Source organism: Pezoporus wallicus, unplaced genomic scaffold, assembly GCF_028554395.1.
Source record: "Pezoporus wallicus isolate ANWC-B61680 ecotype Strahan unplaced genomic scaffold, APGP_CSIRO_Pwel_v1 contig_5542, whole genome shotgun sequence".
NCBI classification, from domain to species: Eukaryota; Metazoa; Chordata; class Aves; order Psittaciformes; family Psittacidae; genus Pezoporus; species Pezoporus wallicus.
In genome coordinates, this window is record NW_026640165.1 from 374818 (window position 1) to 399138 (window position 24321).

A 24321-nucleotide genomic window follows, 5' to 3' on the forward strand; every position below is an offset into this window, starting at 1 on the left:
AAACTATGGAGGTGTGGGCACAACAAGCAGGTTCAGTTGATTAAGCACTCATACCAAGGATCATTTTAGACACTGCAGAGGGGCCTGCCTCCCCTACCTCCTACTCCAGTAGGCTGTGACTCTCCCTCAAGTCCTGGGTTACACCTGCCAGCCTTATGCTTTTGTCTCAGATGCACCTGGGCAACTCAAGTGGCAACAACTTGTTCTTGTGTAATGAATTCTGCCTGAGGATTGAACAAGAATGAACCTACACCTATGTGTGAACTAGGTGCTTAAAGCTTCCTTTATATCAATGGAGATCCAACCCATGCAGTCAGTGGAATCCAGGGAGCTGCTCAGCTGGTGAGCTGAATGTCCTTTTCCAACAATGGTACTGACCAAATCTCCTCTAACTATAAAGGAAGTTCAGACACTGATCTTACATGGACACACCTTCTGTATTAAACTCTTTTAACTTGGAGCTAAATGTTTATATCAGCCAAAAATATGTCTGGATAAATCCATGGAAGAAAAGCTCCCAAGGGCTATTGCACTCAGAGCCCCCCATCTGGTTCAGAAACATTTTCATCTGCAAGTCAGTGTCATCTGGGAGAATATTTCTGGGAGGCCTATTTATGTGCCACATTTATACATATGTGTAGGCATCCAGAAAGGTGGACTCTCATCTGACCCACAGTGGTCAGTCTTACATCCCCATGGGCATCACAGATCAGAGCTATCATCTTCTGAAGAATATTTTAGTTCTATGAAATTTAAATCTCACATGCTTCACATGTTGTATTGCATTAGGAATATATACTCACCCATACTGAAATAAAATCTTAAGTTCCCATAACCTGTAGTGTCCATGTATGGGGTGCATATTTTTCTCTCTCCATCTCTGAGAAATACCATAGCTGAGCCAGATTCCAGTGTCCCACATTCAGTACCAATGATGGCTCCAAATATATCCCACCTGGAGAGGTCAACAATGGGCAGAGAATGTGCATGAGCATGTTACAGATGAACTCACACAAAACATATTCTAAGGGTTCATTTGTACATACAAAAGTAGCTGCTTCTATTCTTACAGAGGACAAAAAAAGATTGCAGCGTTTCAAATATGATTCCTATGATATTGCTTACATACTCATTACTAGATCTTAAACTCAGTTAAGTAAAGCAAAATTAATGCAAATATCTTAAATAAATTGGCAGGAAAGCATGAACTACTAAAAAAATGAGGCTTTTAGTGAATGCTATTACCAAATATTTAATGTTGTATTGTTCTATTACCTTCATTATTTTTCTGCCATAAAAACGTTTAAAATATAATTGCATTCTTTTTCACTTTGCATAAGATTTATAGATCAATGAAACTTGAAAAGGCATATGTCCACCATATCTGCTATACAATCATTAAATATGTAGCTGATAGCTAAAAATGATCTCTTTTCATCTTTTTGAGCATTTAGGGTAACAGTTTTCAACTAACACATGAACAGAGTATGAAAAAAGGCTGCTGCGTTTCTAATATGTGATGATACAATCTTTCTCAGGTTTTCTGTACAACATTTTATCTTATTTTTATTCAGTGATAATTAAAAGAGCTGTTGCAGAATTTTTCAATTAAATATTTTATTGAAAATATGTTTTCATCATGAAAGCATTGGTTTCTTCAAAACCTGATATATATAAAACATTTTGAAGGATTAGAAGCTGCTGAAAACTTGTACATTATTTTGGTCTGATATGATATTATTCATGTCAAAGCCTTAATTTATTCATAATGAAGTATTTTTAAAATTATAAGGCTGATAAACCAGTGAAATTATTTAGAATCACTAAATCCTGATAATTCAATCCTTTAACTGGCCAGCATGATTCAGGATAAATGAGAACACACTGAAGTTCAGAAACCTTTTTGGGGAGGCAGAGACTTTTCTTGACCGCTTCCAGCAGAAACAATTTCTAGCAGTTATGTGCCATATGACGATTTCAAAACCTGTCATTTCAAGGGCTTAACAATCTATCAGTTTGACCATTCCAACTATTTCAAAATGTATTTCTAGGATTCTATGATCTTAGAAGCTGCCCGTTTCCCCATTGACCTAAGCTGCGACAGATCAGCAATGTGCCTGTTTCGAAATCCTGCTTTAAAACTGTCAGCCATTTACACAGGAATTAGCAAGCTTAACATCATTGAAAAACTTAGAATATAAATATTTTAATGGAAGCACAGTTTAACCTAACCCTAATTCTATCGTGCAGACACTTTAAAGTTAATGTGCAGTATAATCAAAATACAATTTTGAAAATGGGTCTCTTGGGCTGAAGGCAAGTGCAGAATTAAACATTTGTGCCTACTTTATCTTACATGACAAAATCTCACAATGCACCATTGATCTTTTGTATGCTCTATTTAGCTCAATTAAAACACTCTCTGTAGTGACCCACAAAACAACTTGGGGTCATGAATGATGCAGATCCTGGATGTTTCCAGGGATCCTCTCCTTTTAGGCAGCATTAGAAGTGAAACGCAGAAAGTTCTACAATGTTAAAAAAAAAAAAAAGAAAAAAAGCACTTAGAAATACATCAACGCACTTTAAGGACAAATCGAGAAGGAGCCTGAGTGATGGCACGACAGAGATGTGGACATTCTGGATTTACCATTACGTTTGAATTAATTTATCCCTCACTTGACTCTTGAAATTCTTCATTACAAAACAGGCAATAAAATGATGTATGGATCTAAACTAGATCAACTGGACACAGAAGTCCAAAGCAGCAATGTATTTGCTAGAAGCAGAGGCAGCTTGATGTGGGGATCTGTCCATTTTTAGTACCAGGTCCTACTGTATGCAATTAAAAGAGAATGGCAGAGGAAAGACACAAGATACTAACAACAGCAACCCCTATCTATGTAGCCTACAGTTCAGGTGGGACATGCAAAGAATACCAATCAACTGCTTATAAAAAACAATGATAACTCCTCTGCCTTCACTCTTGAGCTGTTTCAGATGTCTCACCTCCCAGACCATTTGGTGCAGTCAGAAGGTGGTGACCACCACATATGAGCTTCCGTTCGCTCTCACTTGTGAGTGATGCTTTTCCTTTTCCATGAATAATAACGTATCAGACCAAAAGACTTAACAGGCTCCAGCTGATGCTACAAAGGGGAGTCTGAAAACCTCCTGCAAGCTCTGCCTCAGGAATAAAGTATTTTTGTGACAATTTGAATACAGTAAAACAATATTTCAAATACCATTTGAATAGCTTTCAAAAATATTTCTCTAAGAAGGGGTTAAGGAAACTCATACACTTGCAGCTGTGTACAAGTCCCGAAGCAAAGCCCCACGGAAATGTTGCAAACAGGGACTGAGGTGGTGCCAATTTTATATGACTGGGATGTAGTCCATAACAGCACCCGAGTTCAGTGTGTGTTCATGGTTGCATGCAATTTAAACCTCCATTCTTACAGCAACAATTGAGAGCAGTGAAAAGCAAAAATAAACAAAATCAAAAGGATAAAGTTGTGAGGCCCTGGGCTGGCCACTTAGTGCCTTGGAAAACAAAGTTACCCCCTGCGAGCGCAGGCTGCCACACCACCAACATTGTACGTGTTGTGGGACCTGGTTCCTGGGACTGCATTCATGATAAGAGAGATAAATGCATCTGCTGGCTGCACCCTGCCTCAGTCCTAGCTAGGAACAGTCACACCTGTGACTGGAGCCAGGCACTGTGTGACGGAGAAAATGCAATATTCTTAAATAGGAAGAAACTGTGCATTTGTTAACTAGGATTGCAACTGCCAGCTTAGCTTAACCAACACCTGCTTCAGCAGAGACAGGATCTACAAGACCAGGCACATGTCCCCAGGTAGCACTTCCATCCTGCTTTTTCATAATGGAAAAGAGACTGAGAGAATACCTCAAATGTATCCCACATGATCACCTAACACACAGCACAGACATACTCATTTTCTTCCCTTTGTCTGAAGCAGCAGCTGCTGTGCCACGGGTTGATTATTTGAACCGGCGCAGAGTTCACAGTGAATATTTTTTCTGTAAGCCCCAGATAAACCACATGTCCACAGGACACATTAGCACGTATTTCTGAAAAGGTGTTCTTTACCTTCAGCACAGCATAGGCAGCATCTGAATCAGCTGCTAATGATCTGAAGTTCTTTGTAGGTTAAAATCACCATTCAGTAGAGACCCATAAATTGACAGTGTATGTGTCTCATTGGGGTTACAGCAACTAATGAAATGTTTCTTCAGAATGACTACCTAATTCACAAGCATGACTCTTCTCATTAAAAACTTTGGTGATAGGATGGTCTGGAGACAGACTGTTCCTACTGGGCTTTCTGGACTTGTTCCTTCCTAAAATCCACAATCACCTGTTATTTACTGTACTATTTATTGTAGCCACAATCTTCCCTGACTACATAGCAAAGACAAAATGCAATTTGCTGCTTATCCAGCTTCCTCCTCCTGGAGTGATGCTGCATGCCTAATTAGGGCCCTGCGCACGTGCGGGACGCTCACCCTTTAGGCTGGCTCTCAAACTCTTCTGCCCACTGCTCCTGGGCATCCTCTGTGGAGAGGTCCACATCCCGGGTTGTGGCAAAATTGAACTCGCTGCCCTCTGTCCCATGGAAGTAGATGGAGTTTCCATCTGACTGGCAGCTATGCTGTGGACAAAAGGAGCAGACAGGAGGTGATGTTACATCGGGTTTGTAAGGAAGGTATCCTGTTCATGTATCATCAGAGCTCAGAGCAACCCATACATTATCTAATGACTCACTGACATCTGAAGCAAAACAGAAATAAAAATAAAAAATGGGCAGCCATCTTTTATCTTTCCTGGCCAGACCCCAACAATGACTGTGTCCTAGTCTTGTACCTGCTTCCCTACAAATGCACTAAATAACTGTGTTTGCAGAAAGAAGACATGTACCATACCTTGGGGTGTTTATTTCTATTTTAAAGTATTGCCTCTATAGCTGGTACATAAACAACTGTGTGGAAAAATAACTTCACTAGTATGTCAAATATTGCAATGGGTATTTTATCAGCATAAGAGTTTCACGCTGTGAAACGTGTCAGATCTCTGCCTGATTTTTTGGCAGAAGAGGTGTTTGTTTGTAAATTTACTATGCATTGCCATACAGTAAACTTTGGATCTGAAGTGTATGAGTGAAAAGGTTACATTTGCCATATTTAATCGGAATAGCATAAAAAAGAGCTCTATAGGCAGCTAGTTCTTGTGATACAGCAGTCTCAAGGGTCCTGGGGCTGCCCTGGAACCCAGTGCATCTTCTTCTCCTATTGTATTTCTGTATATACCACCTCAGCAACATCAAATGAAGGCATGCATTTGCCTTAGCATGCCCTGAATACCATGACTTTCCAAGTGTATTAACCTGGAAGAACTTGGCATTTTATTGGCTTGTTCATATCACAACAAACACTGATAAATAATTAGCTCAAACACTTTTTTTTTTTTTTGGGGGGGGAATCTTGGTTTCATTAAAAGTGAAAGCTGAAATAAGAAAGTACTAATTAGAATAATTCTGTATTCTTTCTTACCACAGTTCAACATCTGAAAAAGAGATACAATAGTGCTAAATTGCATTGACCTTTTCAGTATCGCCTATGCAGGGCTGTTGTCTCCGAACCTCTTCCTAACGTGCTGAGGGAAAGTATGACAATCACTTCAGTGTTTAAAAAGGTCATGGTAGTGCCACAGAAGTGAATAATTAAATTTTTAACAAAGAGAAAGATGTGAAAGGAAACAAAAACTGTCCAGTCCATCTTTGTCTATGGTATTTTATGAGCAAAGTAAAAAATAACACATTTTGTCAGATTCTGTAACTCTTCCTTCATTTATCAATGCAAAAAAGAGATGTAATTGAAACTCTTTTGTTGGTGATTATCAAGTATGGTTGCCAATAACTTAGCAATTAATTTCTATTTAGGAATGTAATTTGTGACTACATTTCTAGAGGTGCCTACACATTAGAAAAAAATCTGAGTACTTGAAGTCTGATTTTTGTATAGAGACTTTCTGGTCTATAGTTGAATGACAACAGCTCTATGTTTATTAACACTGACTAACTATCACTTAAAGAAATAAGCACATCATAAAAATGTAAAGACTGTTCCAACTGCTAAAATAAACAAATTGCTGTTAAAGTGTTTTTCTTCCAAAGAAAGGTCAAAGCAATAGAAAGATTCCGAAGTGTTGATAATTTATCACAGAAATTAAAGAGATTTTCTCACAAGTCTCCTTGCTCTGTTAATGCACCATATACATACTGCACCATATATGCAGCTGGTGCCACTGAAAAGGCAGAACAATTTACACATATTTTATAACTAGCAGAAATTAATGAAACAAACAGTTTTAAGTTTTATTTCTCTTTGAAAAGCACTGTACTATGCGGCTACTTACAATCGACTGAGAAATGGCTTTTGTTCACTGATTTATCGTTCATGCTCAACAGCAGAATTTTATCTGTTTATTGGGCTTTTTGCTGTTCAGAAGTTTCTTAATTTGTTGAAGAGAAATGAAGTATCCTTTATCTGTCAATCAATCTGCCACAAAACTCTTATCTGCAGGCAGCCAAGTAAATACACTAAAAATAAATATGCAGGCTAAAACCTAATTCAAATTTATACACAACCCTTTATATCTTAGGAAACAAATAGATGAATCAATCCTACTGAGCTAGTTATTACAACTGCATGCAAGTTTTGGAAAACCCATTATAAGCCTTACTTATTTCTCAGGTGCTAAGTTATATATACTTGATAGTGGAGTATGTAATTAGTAATCTCTTGCCTAATGAAAGCCACCTATTAAACACAAAACAGATACAACCCCATTAACATTTAATGTTTGCATGTCCTTCTGCTGTCTAACAGTAGTACATCTGATGGAGTTTCTATTTAGGCTGTCGAGATAAATAAATGGGCAGTTTGGCAAAGGGCTGCATAAGTAATTATTTGTACAGTGGCATATGATCAACCCTTTATGAAAGCTCAAAAATATAATTTATTTCATTGGTTATATAAAATTATCTTTATGCTTTTATACACAGCTATACAGTATCTATGAATATGCATTTTATGCATATTTTCTGTGTTAATGAACCACAAAACGTATGTCTTAAATCGCCCTCTGCTCATGTTAGCTTTGAATCTCACTTGAAACAGCTATGTAGAAGTTCAGACTGGGGTTTAAATCCTTCTGTTGTTCTACATACCTATGAAACCAGTAGTAGAATCCCATTATCTTTGAAGAAAGCAAGGAAGATGTTCAAAACACAGGTACGGCTTTTAAAAATGTTCTGAGGGAGGGCCATCATTTTCTGGTACATTTTTGTCCCAGTGCCACCATTTGGGACCCTGGACTCATGCCCATAAGATAAGCAGATGAGGATGAGCTCCATTTGCATGAGTTGTGATGCCCCAGCAAGGGCTAAAGCTCCTCTGCTCATGAACTCATTCTCTCCCACCTGCCACATTTCCCTCACTTGTATAATGGTCACCCTCTATTCACACTTAGCTTCCATGTTTTCCTTCTCATTTTCCAAGCAGTCGCTTTCTGTCACTCCTTTACTGCCTTTTCTTTTTCATCTGATGGACTGCTGAGGGGGGAATAACCTTAAAGAGCACTCAGCCAAATTTTCCAGGAGCAAAAGAAGCTCCACAGGAGATGGTCCCTCACCAGCATCACCCCCAACTATCTTGTCAGTCTTGTTCAACATCCAGGAGGCTGCTGACTGTGCTGGATTATTTTGTGGTTTTGTAAAAGGGCTTGAACAGATTAGAGACTGAATTGAAACCATCAGACTCATTTTCTCTTGGGTTCCTCCCAGGATTAGAATCCAAGGCTTTCAGAAACAAAGAACTAAAATACAATTTACATACTGCGTTGCCTCTTTCCCAAATTAAAGGCTTTACACTTGCAGTGGTAGTGTGTATGCTTCCAGTATTTAGAGACTGAATTTTACAGGTTCTTTATTTTTTTCCTTAGTCATTCTAAAGTGGTAAGAAATGTGGGATGAACATTTACTGCGTTTTGATACTAAATGGAATAAGTTCTCCCTAAATTGGAGATACTGCATATCTCTCTATATAGAAGTAGAGTTCTCTTTTACAAAATCCAGATTAAATGTGTTGTCTGCTTCATTTTTATTCACACTTAAATGATTTAGGGACTGTAGTGAATGGACAAGGGGTAACGGGTTAAAACTTAAACAGGGGAAATTTGGATTGGATATAAGAAGGAAGTTCTTTACTGTGACAGTGGTGAGGCACTGGAATGGGCTGCCCAAGAAAGTTGTGAAAGCTCCATCCCTGGCAGTGTTCAAGACCAGGCTGGAGAGAGCCTTGGGTGACATGGTTTAGTGTGAGGTGTCCCTGCCCATGGCAGGGGGGTTGGAACTAGATGATCTTAAGGTCCTTTCCAACCCTAACTATTCTATGATTCTATGATTTATAAGATAAGAACAGATTAGCTTGATGTGCAAATTTTGTAACTAAAAAGGCCAAATGACATCAACCTGTAGGATATTTCTCCTTGTTACCGTGAAAGCATCAGCTGGTAGGTCCAGAACTAAAGCATAGTTTATTTAAAGGGTATTAAAAAGCATGTAGAACATTTAATGTGTCCTTGCACAAACTGCAGCACTGAAAAGTTAACCAATTTGTAAGGAAAAATGAATTTAGAGAAGAAATCATAGAATCATAGACTGGTTTGGGCTGGAAGGGAGATTAAAGATCATCCAGTTCCAAGCCATAATCAGGGACACCTTCCACTAGACTAGGCTGTCCCCCTTCAACCTGGCCTTGAACACTGCCAGAGATGGGGCAGCCACAGCTTCTCTGGGCACCCTGTGCCAGCGCCTCACCATCCTCACAGTGAAGGATTTCTTCCTAATATCTAATCTAAATCTCCCCTTTTTCAGTTTAAAGCCATTCCCCCTTTGTCCTGTCACTATGTGCCCTTGCAAAAAGTCCTTCTCCAGATTTCTTGTAGGCCCCTTTAGGCACCGGAAGGCTGCTATTAGGTACCCCTGAAGCCTTCTCCCGGCTGAACAATCCTAGCTCTCTCAGCCTGTCTCCACAAGAGAGGTGCTCCAGAGCTTTGATCATTTTTGTGTCCCTCCTCTGGACTTGCTCCAACAGGTCCACATCCCTCTTGTGTTGGAGCCCCCGAGCTGAATGCAGCACTGCAGGTGGGGTCTCACAAAGGCCAAGCAGAGGGGAGAATCACCTCCCTCAGCCTACTGGCCTTGTTGCTCTTGATGCAGCCCAGAATAAGGCTGGCTTTCTGGGCTGCAAGTGCACACTGCCAGGACAAGGATGCTGTGTGGTACAGTGTCAAATGCCTTGCACAAGTCCAGGTAGATGACATCAGTTGCTCTTTTCTTATCCATCAACACTGTAACCCCATCGTAAAAGGCTACAAAATTTGTCAGGCGTGATTTGCCCTTAGTAAAGCCATGTTCGCTGTCACCTCCTTATTTTTCATTTGTCTTTGGACAGTTTCCAGGAGGAAACTCCATGATCTTGCTGGGCACTGAGGTGTGACTGATGACTGACTGGCCTGTAGTTCCCTGGGTCTTCCATTTTTCCCTTTTTAAAAATGGGAGTTATGTTTCCCCTTTTCCAGTCAGTGGGAACTTCACCAGACTGCCACGACTTCTCAAATACGATGGATAGTGGCATGGCCACTTCATCTGCCAGTTCCCTCAGGACCCTCTGACAAATCTGGTAGCCTTAATTAAACAAAGTTTTCTCCCAGATCACCTATATAATAGAACATAGGACACTTGCAGGCACTTGAATGGAACTACTTCATAACAGTAGCTATTTCCCATTGTTTGCAACTGAAGTGGGACTACAAGCCTGCCACAAGTAAACTGTTGTATTCCTAAATAAACAACCTGCTGGTTGCCAAACAGAAAGGAGCTGAGTTCTGTTCAGGGACTGTGGTCATCCCAAGGGGAAAAAAAATGTTTAATTTAATCTGGCACTACCAATACTTTTATTCACTAGCAATTGTTAAGCTATTGCTTTGCATGAATAGGGCAAAATTAAAATTGGCTGGATGCATTCCCATATCTCAACATGCTTGGATTTACTTTGTCTGATCTCCACTCCGAATTTACTGTGTTTCTAAAGTTGTCTACTTATGGTATCACTGCTTTTTTCCATTTTTTCAAGGCTTTGGACAACACCTGCATGGCTTTTTCTCACCTGCTTCCAACATCTCTCACACCACCATTTTGTGGCTCACTTTTCCTTGACTGCCGATGCTTGCCACTCACTCTGCTGGTGTGATGACCAAATTTGCATGCCCCATTCTGCCACCATGCTTGGCAAATCCCCAACAAGACGATATCCTTCACTCTCTTCCTTAGTACTTTCCTTAACAGGCCTTGTAATTGACTGCACTGAAGAATGCACTGCTTACCAGGATAAAAAATTTCTCTTCTTGCAATATTTTCTCTTACTCCCAAAATCTCCCCAACCGCAGCTTACCTCCTGTTTTATAAACAGATGGCATTTTCCTGGAACACAGGCTATCTTTTTGGTTTGTGCCTGTAGAGGAAGCAGTGGTACATTCCTGGCTCAGGGCTCTCTAATGCTACAGTGGTACCACTGCTCCAAAAAAATAAATTTTCACACTAAAATTGCTGTTATCTATGAACATATTTCTAGTCTATGAATACAGTTTGTAGTCAAGTTGTCTATGAGAGCCAGCAAATATTATTAATTCAGGTGAGCTTTCAGTTGTATATTATGATGGCTTTAGTTAATAATTTGAAGATACTGACTATGGAGAAAGTAGTGCATGGTTTCAAAATCAAACTTTATCAAGAGTCCGTCAGCCTCTTTATCCTACTCTAGACTCTACATTTTACATCTTCTACCTACAGCTTTCCCCTTTTTTTAGTAGGTGCTGTTACGAAAGACTCTCGATTGTCTAAGAGGCAGAAGGGTTTCAATTAGGACTGCCCAAAACCACTGGTTAGCAAAAGCAGAGAAATCAGATTTGGTGAAGCAGGTAATTTCCAACAGGACCCATCTATGTTTTCATAAAGAAATACTGACCAACTTTCATAGCATCTAAATGGCTTAAGGGTCTCAAGTAGTATTGCAATCCTACATCATGTAGCATGCCTGAACAATCTCCTTATTTTTAAAAACTTGCATGGCAGCACCACATAAGGAGACATCTGCTACCCCCAGCAAGACCTTTTGGCTGGGAGGGACCTCTGGAGGTCTCCTGTTCACCCTGACATGTGAAGTAGCACAAGCATCAACATGGTCAGCCTATGCCACAGTTGCAGCTAAGGACACAGCCCCGAATATTTTTAGAAGCTCAAGAGACAAAGATTGGGTATGTAAACAGAAGCACTGAAGTTCATCCAAACCAGATTCTGGCCGAGTTGTTCAAGTCAAAGCTGTGAATCAATAAATACCTCTGGGCTTTGCAGTATGGGATTTCATTACTTGAAAGCAGAACAGAGAGCAACTAAATGATACAACTGTGCCATTCGGAGAAGCATCAACAAGAAAACATTAGTGTGAAATTCCTCAACGTAACAGATTTTTGGCTGAGGCGATTCATAACATCCACCCAAGGTTTGTCCCCGCACTCCCATGAAAATGTGGTTCACCACTGTGTCTTTAAAGTATCCACAGTCATCTTTACCATCATTTAATTCGTTTTTTTTATCAGAGACGAACACTGATGCTTCTCTTCATATTATCTCTCCTGGGCTTAATGGCCCCGATGATTCTTTCAGACAGCTGTAGCCTCACAATTTATTTTTTGGCGACATTTCTGGCATTGGAATGAATGTGTTGGGCATTTGGGCAGTGCCAGCTTGCAAAGGGCTGATGGCAGATGGAAAGAAATCTGCCCAGTATGCCTTCACCTCTACACGAGCAGAGGGCCATCAATTTCCCCTATTAAGGAGTTGTCACGCAGCCCACCCAGCTGGAGGAGCATCTCTGGTAGCCAGGCTGGCTGGCTTCTGCTATTCAAATACAAAACACACTTTAAAAGGAAACGAAAATATCATTTGTCGGCAAATTGAAAATGCATGGCTTTGACTGCAGCCAATTTTTTAATGACTGCAATATTTTAGGTGATTATTTTTGCCACTTCAGATTGCTCCTTAGAGAGGAGAGGGTTTTTTTTAATTAAAATCTAGGCAATGCAAACAGACGAGATACGAGAAGCAGAGGAACAAGAAAAAAAAATGAAGAAAATTAATTAAAGCAGCATTGTCAATGGAGCCATAAATTAGACATTGTGCCTTTCTGGGAACGAGTCACACAGGTTTTAACAACTTTTAGATTTTGACATGATAACAGGTACAAGAATAGATTCAGTCTTGATAAAATCATACTCTGTAGGCAATGTCTCAGCCAGCAAAGATACAATGACAGAATTTAGAGAAGATTTTGAATTCTAAATTCTGCAGATTTGGCTTTTAATGCTTCTGGCCTGAAGTCCCTTCTTTAACCAAAGGAAAAACAGCAATGTGACTAAAATACTTTCCCATGAGATAAACAGGGCTCCAATCTTTCCCACTTGCTACATTTTTACATCATTTAATGTAGGTTATAGAATGAAAACCCTGGCTGAGGAAGCAGGCCAGGTGCACAGGGGGTTATAGTGCACATTCTATTTCCAAAACAATGGGATGAAACTTGTCATGGGATGTAGTAACAACTAGTCTATGAAGTGTGTTTTCACTCATCATTTTCCATTACAGACTGTTATTCAAAGGCAAGTGCTCAAAACACTTTGCTTGGTTCTTCATTTTCTAGGACATTTCATGATGTTTGTACAACACCAGTCATTTTAGTGATGACCAGTTTCCTTAATGAGTCACTTAACTGGCATGGACTGAACTATTCCTCTGTGTTATTGGGAACCATTGACGTTTCCAGCACTCTGCAGTGATCATGATTAAACCTTATCTGTTCTTCTGAAAGTAATGATGTATATTTACACCATTGTAAAATTAAAGTGAGAAAGAGTCAACCAGAATGGTTTCTACTCTTTGACATCTAATGGCCAAATTCATCCTGTTTTTATTAATATCCATCTCATGGTTACCTGCAAAGACCAAATTCTTTCCTCCTAGGAGGCGGGAAAGACTCCTGGTGCTTTGACGCCAGCTCAGAGCTAATACTGGCTCCCTGCCACCTCTCCCCATAATTTCCAAGCCATGGGTAACTGGCATGGAGAAAGGCGCAGGTTCTGCATTGCTGCCCAATAGCAATTCTTAGCTGCCTGAACAACTCAGCGCCACAGCCAGACACCTATCAGTTCCAATGAACCCCTTGGTATTGTATCGAAGTATATTATTTTAATTAAAAATGTGATTATTAACAAAAAATAAATAAATCAAGAGCGATTCCATGGATGTGCTACATCCAGCACTATGGATATACAGATGCCTCCTCATGGGCACAGCTCAGAGTGCCCACACTCTCACTAAAGGGAGCCAGTTGACAGGTTTTGTGCACCCCGCTTCGCTTTCTTCACCTCTCCTCCTATCTCACACTCCTCCTTCTACCCACAGAGAAGCAGGAATGGCTCTCAGTTAAGATGCAGCAGGAAACCTGCTCGCCTCTTCCCAGGAAGATGTGGTAGATAAGAGCTCCTGCGAGGCAAAGCAACTGGTAAGGAGGCTGGGTTTGGCCCACAGACCAAATACTGCCTTTCTGTACCTTGTTCCAAAAAAAAAGACTCTTGTCAGAAGCATCTGTATCTGTGTAATTTTGTTCAATATAAGATCATAGCAATTTCAATTGCCATTTTCACACTGGCATTCATAGACCTTTCCTCCTGCAAACAAATATATTTGATCTGATTTAGACAATGAGTTCCTCCACCCTTTTTTTAAATAAGAATTTAAACCTGAAACATTAAAAATTCTTATTCATTTCAGCACAAACAATTAAACCCGACAAAGATATATATGGAATATTAGGATGTTTGTTTTGAAAGAAGACTGTCCAATGCCATTCTTATTAATTAACTGAGTATTCAGAGATTTGGAAATCTGCTCTGGAACTAGACACGGTGAAACAGCTTAATCAGCCTTTCTTTTTGCCAAACTCCTAGGCCTGTGTGCAGGTTTTCTCTGCTCAGTGACACACAACAACACAGGTTCAGGAAGGACTCACAGATATAGGATGTGCATAGCCCTGCTTTGCTGAGGGTGTGTAAAAGTTCACAGAGTTTTACTGACACATTTTCAGCGTATTTTTCCAAGTGTGAGTGTTCCGTTCTCTCATTCGCTTGTTTATAGCTTTCTTTTCTGCTAAGATGGCATGCATTTCTGGGAAATGAAAATGAACTGAATCATAGAATCATAGAATCGTTAGGGTTGGAAAGGGCCTTAAGATCATCAGGTTCCAACCCCCCTGCCATGGGCAGGGCCACCTCACACTAAACCACGCCACCCAAGGCCTTGTCCAACCTGGTCTTGAACACTGCCAGGGATGGAGCATTCACAACCTCCCTGGGCAACCCATTCCAGTGCCTCACCAACCTAACAGGAAAGAACTTCCTCCTTATATCCAATCTAAACTTCCCCTGTTTAAGTTTTAACCCATTACTCCTTGTCCTATCACTACAGTCCCTAATGAAGAGTCCCTCCCCAGCATCCCTATAGGCCCCCTTCAGATACTGGAAGGATGCTATGAGGTCTCCACGCAGCCTTCTCTTCTCCAGGCTGAACTGTATGATCTGCTAGTTAAGGGACTTCTGTATCATGATATTGGGATTGAGACATTTTCAGAATTTATTGTCCATATCCACAGTATGGACATTTATTGTCCGTATCCACAGGCACCATTCTCTGGTCCTACACCCTACTTGCTCAATGAGGCCGGCACAGACCTTCCCTCCTTGCCCCATACCATGATATGCTAGGCTGCATGCCTGCAGCTCAGCAGCACAGGCAACCTCTGGTGCAATCCCCAAATCTGGTAGACCAAACAAACCAAGCTGACCAGCTGGACTGCAGCCTTCAGCCACCAAGTGAAGAGTGGCTGCAAATACTGTGAGACAGGAATTCTGAAACTTGACTCTTCCCAAAAGTGAGAAGTGTCACTGGGTTAACACATCAAGACCAAAGAGATTGCTGTTCTAGTGCCCATCCCGTTAGTGATTTTTGCTGCCTTTTCCCAGATGTGGAAAATTCCAGAGACAGGTGGTTTGGTCTCAATGTTCTTTTCATGTAATCAAAGCACTGCAGAGACATGAACTATAAGACTGCTGAGGTTGTCTTCCTATTCAACCCCAGTTTCTGAGCTTGCACATCCAGTTTTGGACCAGGGCGATCAGAGAAAACATAAAAACCTGACAAATGTTGAACCTCAAAGCAAAACAATTTCTGGTCAAATATACAAGGTATATAAAATGTCCACTGAAAGATGAGATCACTTTTCTGTTCTGTAGGAGCAGAGATAGAAGCATTACTGAAGGAAGATTTCATCTTTTCCCCTAATTAGCTACGAAGTCTTGAGGTTCATATACCTGTAACAACTCTCAGAGCCTAGCACTGCCTCATGCATTTCAGCAACCTCAACCACCAATGCAACATCCTAACCATGCTCAGTTGCGAGCCCATGCACATGCTCAGTGCTGTCACTGGAAATACTGAAATGCAGTCAAGATTTTATCCCGTTCAACACCCTTCCACACAGTCCAACACAGATAAATATGTTCCAGTGGATCCAATTAATCTCCTAAGGTTTGCTTGGCTTTGTCCCTCTTGCCTTTTGCTGTATTCTTTGGAACTGACACACAAATTCAGTGGCTTATCTCTCAGCTTGTTTCCTATCTCAGTAGCCACTTCTAGCTGCGTCTGCAACCAGGCATGTGCTTTCAAATGAGTAGCAACTGCTCCTGAGCGCAGCAAGAAATGTAACGAAATTCCTGGTCCAAGCTCAAGCAGACTGGGAGAGGGAGAAAAACCTCTTCCCAAGCTGGGCATAGGGAAGTTCCCGCAACTGCTTTTTGAGAACACACCAAATCCATCAAACTGGAGTGAACACATTGGTGCATAATTACCATTAATGCTTGCTCTGTCCACTCCAGTGATTGAATCCATCACAGAACCTAACCCCAGACCAGACAGTAGTTTTCATGTCAGTACTTCATTTCAGCTGTCCTTTTTAATTTACTAATCTAAGTAGCTATTAAAGTGAGCTATTTTAACAGCAAAACTCCAGGATTTTTAACATTTGCTATTTGTTTTAGTAGATTTCAAGTATTGCTAATGTACACTTTCTACAGAAAAAAAATACTTTCTTTTCAACTTGATAAGCATCCAACATGAGTATGTAACAGGTATAACAAGCAATTCTAAAAGCCACCTCCTGAGCAACTACTGGGAAAAAGCTTGTGAACCACACCTCTGTAAGCAACATCAACATTTACTCTAAAATACCAATAAGCGTATCTTGATGCCTATCTTTACCAACAGAGTAACCCACTAAGGCAACAAAAGGGTATTTAATGGTTTGGGATGGCTGAAGGGAGGGGTGAGGTGAGCAGTTCTAACATGGTGAGATTAGGCCAGGAACTGCTCTATGGCCTTGCCAGCAAATGACACAGCAGGCTTTGCATCCACTTGGGCAAACTCTCTCCCCCCAGAAGAGTGCAGCCATCCTTGCTGCCTACTGGAAACAGGTCCTGGCCCATCCATGAGGGTATGTCCCTTGAAGACAATGCCTGGGAGATTGCACAAGCCAAAGCCAAGAAGGAGGGTGTTGTAACAGCTAAGGTGTGCAAGATCATGGGCTCATGTTTGTACCCTTGACTCATTCATTCACTATCCTGGATATGCCACAGAGCCTCCAAGGAGATGGTTCCATCATCTGAGCAATGCCTTCTGGGGCAGTCCAGAAGTAAACACTTCTGGACTTTCTGGAGAAAAAGTTTCTACTCCTTTTTCTACCAGAAATAAGTATGCATTTTTTCCTCTTCTTTCAATTTGACTGCCAGCTGGATGAGCTGTCTCTGACTAGCACTGCCCTTCCACCTGAGAAATATGCAATATCAATCATTCTAGGTGATGAAAGGTGGTGAGGAAGAAAGGAGGAATAGAGAATAACCACAGTAAATGGAAGACATTTAGAAAGACAATTTTTCTTGGTTTTTTTTTTTTCTTAATATTTCATTCCCTTGGGCCAATGAAGTTAGTTATCTTCATGGTATAATTTAGGAAAAGAATAGACCCACAGTTTTACATATACTAATCAAAACTGAGTTAGACAACAAATAACATCCCAAAATGTGACTGTTCATTGGCAATGTCAAGGAAAGTCATAAGGAAAAGCATTAAAGGAAGCCAGTGAGAAATTGCCACAAGCTTAAAGAAAGATTTTCAACTCCAGTTTAACTAAAAGACTAATTGATAGAGGACAGGAGAATACGAATTCAAACTTTCATGGCACACACAGGCATGGCACAAACAGGATGGCACAGAAAAGGTCTCATCAGCTTGAAACAGAGTTTGGCATAGTGATAGACTGAGTATGGGAACTTCTTTAAAAAGCACACAGGTGAGAGTTATAAAATAACACACAATATAGCAATGAAATTTGCTCATCCCTTAGTAAAAATGTTAGTAAGCGTTTAAAATTGCTAGTCTGAACAAACATCAGGACAATTCAGCAAGTTTTAGGACTCTGGGAAGAAAAAGGACTTGTATGAAAAGGAGAACTGGTATGGTTCCATTTAAAATTACATTAGCACAATTTACAAAGATTCTTACCTTTATACAAAATAGTGTTTGTGATGAACTGAGATCAGAGCTATGCAGATTTTTTTAAAGAAATTATTAAAATTTTTTCTAAAGTTTTATGTAACATTCCAAATCTGAAAAGCAAAAAAAAATTGTAAAAAAAATAAAATTGTTCTTGGTGTTAAAATGCAAAGAGAGGGTCTGTACTGAATCTGATGTAAATCTTGACCCAATTTATAGTGTTACTTTTGAAATAACATGAAATTCACATTGCAAAATCTGTTCAAATGATATTTGGCAAGATTGTTGATGAAAATCTGATGAAAACTGGAGCAAAAACCTTAAAAATTAAATGTGAGCACAGAAGTGCTCTGGTGACAGTTACATACACTAAAAATGCTTCAAATAACTACAAGGTCCTATGAAGAACAAAAGCCCTGCGTCACACATAGCCTTAATCCCTGTGGCTACACTGCAATCTTACATACTGCCTTCACCTGGTGTAGGTGGCTACACACAGCCATACATTAGCTGGGAACAGACATTTGCATATTGCAGTTGTCCCTAAAAGAGAAGATGACCTTGGAGGAATGGCAGGTTGGTGAATCCTCACTTGTGTCTCATGGAAGGTTTGAGCTTGAATGGGATTCCTGTCTAGAATCACTAAGTGATTTCTGAGTTTATGACCCTTGTCTTTCATGTAAGCGTAGTTGTTTATGACACAGACTTGCCGAATTTAGCTAAACAAGGCCCCCAAAACCAAACAACAACAAAAAAAACAGGTTTCTTTGCTAAAGTTTAGATGTTGTTTGCCCATGTTTCAGAAGGAGAAGCAGTGTTTAGGTTTGGCTGGCTGAAAAGAAGTAGCTGTGCCTATGGCACATTAATTCTTTGCTCTGCTTTTATACCTTCATATCTGTGGGCTGGATTTTAAAATCCAGAGCTAAGACTGAAAACAGAACAAATGTGAACTCATCACAGAAAATCACTTAATTAAAAACACAGGTCATTATTTGAGTCTGAAATCTCATTTAAAACTTTTTCATTGTAGTTTAAAAGGTCTTACTGAAATAAGAAAAGTCAATACGTGGGTACTATGAGTAGATTAGTGGGAGTATTTCTTTCTTAAGAGATTAACCTGAGGCCATTCATATGAGGCTCTGTGGGAAAAGCTGAGGCCATAACCAACCTCAGTATTCGACATCTGTTTCCTGTACAATTGCCAAAACCATTACCAGCATCATAAATGAACTCTGACATCAAACCTGACTTTTTTGTGAATGAAAAATAGGATGAAAACAGAAAGTCATCTGCTGCTCAACTTCTGGCTGCTTCAAAACATAGAAATCAAGAATCCAACTGATTCCCAAATGTTGAACAACTGTATCTCTGAAGGAACTTTGTGCACAGAGATCTTGTAGGGGTCTTTAGAGGTTTTTTTCCCAAGGTAGTATGGTCTTGCTGGATCTCACATATCAAAACAGGATCTTACTGAAAAGAAACCTTTAAGGAACAGCCACTACCTGAATGCATGCTGCAAAGGAGATGTGATATTCACAGCCAGAAAAACTAGGCAAGCATTTTGTTTTGTGATGGTTTGTGATGAAGTGAGTAGCAGCAGCCGAAAAACACCAAGACAAACAGGCAGGTTCCAAAATATTGAACAGAGTGACTTGAATTTGTTTCAGAAATACTGCACTGTTTTGCTAAAAGGAAGCTGTTTCCCATTTTCTGTTACGTGATCTCTGACATGACAGTATAAACTGTCATTTGGTTTGGTCATGGCGGAGAAGTTACATTGTTCTAGAAAGCCCCAGTGGGACAGAGAAAAGGTAAAAACAAAGTAAAAAAAAGAGAAGTACAATTCTAGAAGCAGATGGAGTGGCCTAAACACCCTTGTGTGTTATGTGCTTGGTTAGATGTCACTGTCTTTTACATACAAAAGTCATAACAATATTAAGACAGAAAATCAGACTAACCTTGACTGTGGCCCCAGGGAAGAAAAGCCAGTTGCCAGTATCCACAGGATCAAGATTATCTTCTAACACAACTTTTCTGTTAGCAGCATTTATGATCAGGATGTTGTCCAGCGACCAGCAGGCTTCGTACACATCACCAGCGTGAACATAATCCTGTTTCCACTGAAAATGGATGTTCTCCCCTTTAGCATCTTCAGGAAGGTACAAGATGTGGATGATTGTGCTGACATTGGAAGGGGCACTGAAAAACAATGGTATGGAATTAGACCAAGTTTAAGCCATAGCCAGGAACACTTTTCTCTCATTTAACACATTAACTACGAGTGAGCAGTTGTGCTCGTGTCCCTTGTATGCTGCTAAGTCTTTTATGAAGATCAAAAAATACCTGCCCTGAGGCAGAGTCCCACTTTGCCTGGCAGTGCACTTACAGCCCAGACAGCCTTGCTTCAAAGAAAGTGCAAGCTAAGCCAATAAGCAACAATACAGATGTCTGGAGAGCAGGAAGAAAGAGCAGGGCAACATTCATACTCAAGGCTGGTCACAGCTCTTAGGTGACTGATAATGTCAGGTATTTTGCAGGTATGGCCAACAGGAAATGTGAAGAAAACAAGAACAGGTCACCCAAAACATGCTTTTTGCATGAGCCTTAGTCCCTCATAGATCTGCACAGAGCAGGATGGCTGGAGGGAAAAGCTGGGAATTTCCTCTGTCAAACATGTCCCTCCAATCCCCTTGTCAGGATAATTCTGTGGATGAGGAGGGCCACGTGTCCTTTCTTTCTGTGTTCTGCTTCAAGAACAATACAGAAGAAACAGACCGTCCTCTTGCTGCTGAAAACGGAAAATGTGGGCAGACCTGGAGTATGAGTATCAGGCAACGGTCAGAACCTTGAGCTCCACTTCCTAGAGCTGTCCTCAGAGCTGTGAAAGGACTGAGGTTCACCTTGAGCTCTGGGCAAATGTCTTTAGCCTGATAGTAGCAATGAAAAGACAAAAGACAGGTCTGTGTGCAAGGAAGGGACGCTGATAATTATTATTTTTGCTTTATTGATCACTCAGCAAGGGAATTAACTACATTCAAACCCCAGGCTGCAAGGAGTTGCAAAACTGGGGTTTTACAAGATGTCAGCTACTCAACCTTGCTTCTGCCTTGGTAGCAATGCTTTGGTGGGTGAGTATTTTGTCAGAGACAATCCAGAGATTTTAGGAAAAAAAGGCACCCATATCTTGCTTACATAGTAGAAAACAGAGGAACTTCCCTTTGTAAAGCAAAACATTGGAGTGTGGTGAAATGTTGAAAAGCTACTGTATTTGTTCCACATTCACACCCAGAACCTGCCCCCACAAATCACCCTGTCACCCTCCGCTGCAAAGCTGCTCATAGGCATTGTCCTACCTGCTCCCTGAGCTCACACACACCACCTGCCTTCCTTGAGAGAATCTTCAGCTCCCTGCTGGGAGTCCAGAGCTGAAATCCCACCAACACATCAGCACGACACCTTCCCTTCACAGATGCCCTCCTGTCCCATCTCTCCCCAGTTCTCCCACCGTTCCCTGGAGATGCATGTAGTGCAGTGAAAGCTGCTGAAGCACATTCACATAAACACTGTGGTTCATACGGACGACAGGAGAAATGAGCACCCGTTCATAATTCATCTTCCCCACTTTGCACGACATTGCTCTATTGACCTATTTTCTACTGCCGGCTCCAGCAGTCAAAGTTAAAGCAACACAGATAGAACTGTATAGGCATTAACTTAAAAAAAATTGGGTTTCAAGAGCTTGTGTTTGAACCATCACAACTCTTGAGTTTCCTAGCTTGCAGAGCTATGAGGGCAACTGAACTGATGCTATGGACTAGCTGTGTAAGTCTGCATCAGGGTCAGAAAAGCAAAAGGCATTGTGTTGTTAGTCCAAGGCAACTCCAGTGCCTAAGTAAAGCTACTCTTGCTTTATATTTTTCTGAGATAAGAATTAGCACCATTCGTTTTACTAAAATTTGTTGATAATTTGTGCCTTTGCTAATGAAATTGCAATCCCACTCCCACGAGGAGTGGAAGGATGAGATACTGAAATCCACAGCTTTGCAGCTGGAGTTTTGCTTACTTATCAGAAATTAAGTAGCCTTTTGCTCTGCAAATTGTCTCAATGGACCGAAAATAAGTTGAAAAAAATCACCTATATGGTACAGACACCAAGGTAATGCAGAAAGGTGGACGAGACGCTCTGAGGACATTACATATAAACGGCATTTTTTCTTCCCCAGTTGTACCTGTAAAACTATGCATATATGCCAACGCAAAAAATACCTTTCCTAGTAGTATTTAATAAAATGTTGCTTCTGCTCTCTTAGAAAAATCCATCTCCAGTACTGAACCTCTCTTTAGAGGTGTGCATATTGCAACAAGATTTTAAAATTTCCACTCATAATCCTTTGCGTTTTCATGTAAACCAGTTTGTTTAAAAACCAGGCATAATTCATGATAATCTTGCTATTGTGAGTATTAGGAGCCAAATGTTCATACCAAACTATAAGCAAACTTTATTGAATGTTTTTTGCTATCAAAGTAGCAACTTTTAACACTATAATTATGGCTCTTGCTGGCATTAACAGTGGTGCTAAACTGCAAAAATCATCCAAGTTTTGGTTTTTCAAGGACCACAACCTGCTGGTTATTGGAGTTGCATTTTAACTCTGAAGTCATCCTCTCCCTTACCTCCCACAATAATCAATGGATGAAATTTTGGTTCACCAAACCCAGTGGCAATTCTGTAATTAGCTTTAGTGTCCAAAATATCATCCCTCATCTTTTGACATGTATGAACAAGTGAAAGCTGAAAAGTTCACAATTAAGTTTTAAGAGTCCGGTTTAAACACCACCTGCTCAGCCAGAAAGCATGAAAATGATTAAAAAGCTGTAACAAACCTAATTTTCTCCAGCTGAGTCCAATCTGCAGAACTATTCCTGATGTAGGACACAGTGATGTTGGGATCAGAGTAACTAAAGCGACACGAGCCAGATCCTGGGAAAAGCAATGAAATGAGAAGTGTTACAACACGGTGAAGCAATAAATGATCCTCCAATAACGACTCTTGCTACTTTGCCTTTGTCGCATCATCACTTCTCCTGCTTTTAAAGCACTTTGATTGATGATGAAATTTCCTCAAATCTGTTGCTGAAGGTAAACACAAAATAATGCATGCTTTATGAGTCAGAAATAAAGTAGAAATGATAAATCACAGCAGTGCCATGTAATCTCTGCAAATTTCCCAGGGGAAGCCAAGTAAATTACTTAACACCCGCCACTGCAAGAAAAAACACCATATAATGTTTAAACAAAACCTTCTTATTAGAGAATAATCCACACATATGAAAAACAGTAAAAGACTGGTTTTCACATTACTATATAGCAAAAAAAATCTTGAAATAAAATACAGTAAATGATAGGAAAACGTATACAGAATTACTTCAGCCAAGAGCAAATGTGCTTTAGAAAATTAAAAGAATAAAGATGTCATAAAATTATTTCTTTTTAAGAATGCCCGAAGAGAATTAAATTAAGAAATCATACAGTATACTCACTGGAGCCTATAATTAATAATAAACATTTGATGCTGATCTGGGAATTTCAGAACACTTTACAAAACTGAACTAATTAAACCTTATGGCACCCCTGCAAGGCAGGGTAATATATTTACTTTTGATTTATAAAAGGGTGCCTTCTGGGTGTTGTCACAAAAGATGAACTTAACAATTAATATAGGGGACAGTCAAAATAACAAAAACCGGCACTGAAAGATTCAACCTAGAAAACATGATAAACAACCCAAGTGGTAATTAAATACACTAAAAATACTATTTTTTCCTCAGGAAGCAGGTAATATATCCATCTCAGAAAATTCAACAGCCAGTGAAATAAACAAATCCTAACCTGTGCTCCAACGGTCAAATTTCTGCTTCATAAGCATGTTGAAATATGCGATTCAAAGCAACAGACATCAGCTACCTTCCATATTTAAGAGAAGCAGCTCTCAATTAAACAGCACCTCTGGTGGCATCAGGATACTGCTGAGCGAGTACCATAGCTTTTTCACAGTAGGAGTAAGTATTAGGTGTGGTACAAGTAGTATGTTATGTTTACGTGTGTTTCAGATATGTTCTGTCACACTAAAAGTAGTGTGTATGCATATTTTTTTTTATATATAAAGTTCCCAGATGTGGAAACTGCTGAAGATAAAATACTATCATTTTCCAACTCAGGGTACTTGTTTTTGTAATTAAATAAATGGCCTGATTAAAAAGGTGTTAACCACTTGTACAAGAGAACAGCTTACACATTTTAATGGGAACATATGCTATTAAGAACATTGCTTGCAGCCCCAGCTCCCCCGAGGCAGTTCACGTTCACAGCTCTCAGCAATACAGAGCTGTTTTTCTACTCTGAGATACATGTCACATACCTCTGCAGGGGAAATAATACCCCAAAACATGGGACGAAATCCCATTGCTGTATTTTTTCCTGAAACATCAACTAGCATCCTGGAAATGACCCAGAAAG

The 24321-nt window shown here is 40.1% G+C and overlaps 1 protein-coding gene across 2 annotated transcripts in view; it reads right to left on the reverse strand.

Moving 5' to 3' along the window:
- RELN (reelin) overlaps positions 1-24321 on the reverse strand; it is a 283813-nt gene that overhangs the window by 109427 nt on the left and 150065 nt on the right. For both annotated transcript variants that reach the window (XM_057417876.1, XM_057417875.1), the window contains exons 9-12: positions 22689-22785; positions 19763-20003; positions 4531-4676; positions 804-955 (exon numbers count right to left, since the gene is read on the reverse strand). In XM_057417876.1, coding sequence (XP_057273859.1) covers positions 804-955; positions 4531-4676; positions 19763-20003; positions 22689-22785 — 636 coding nt within the window. The remainder of the gene's footprint in view (positions 1-803; positions 956-4530; positions 4677-19762; positions 20004-22688; positions 22786-24321) is intronic.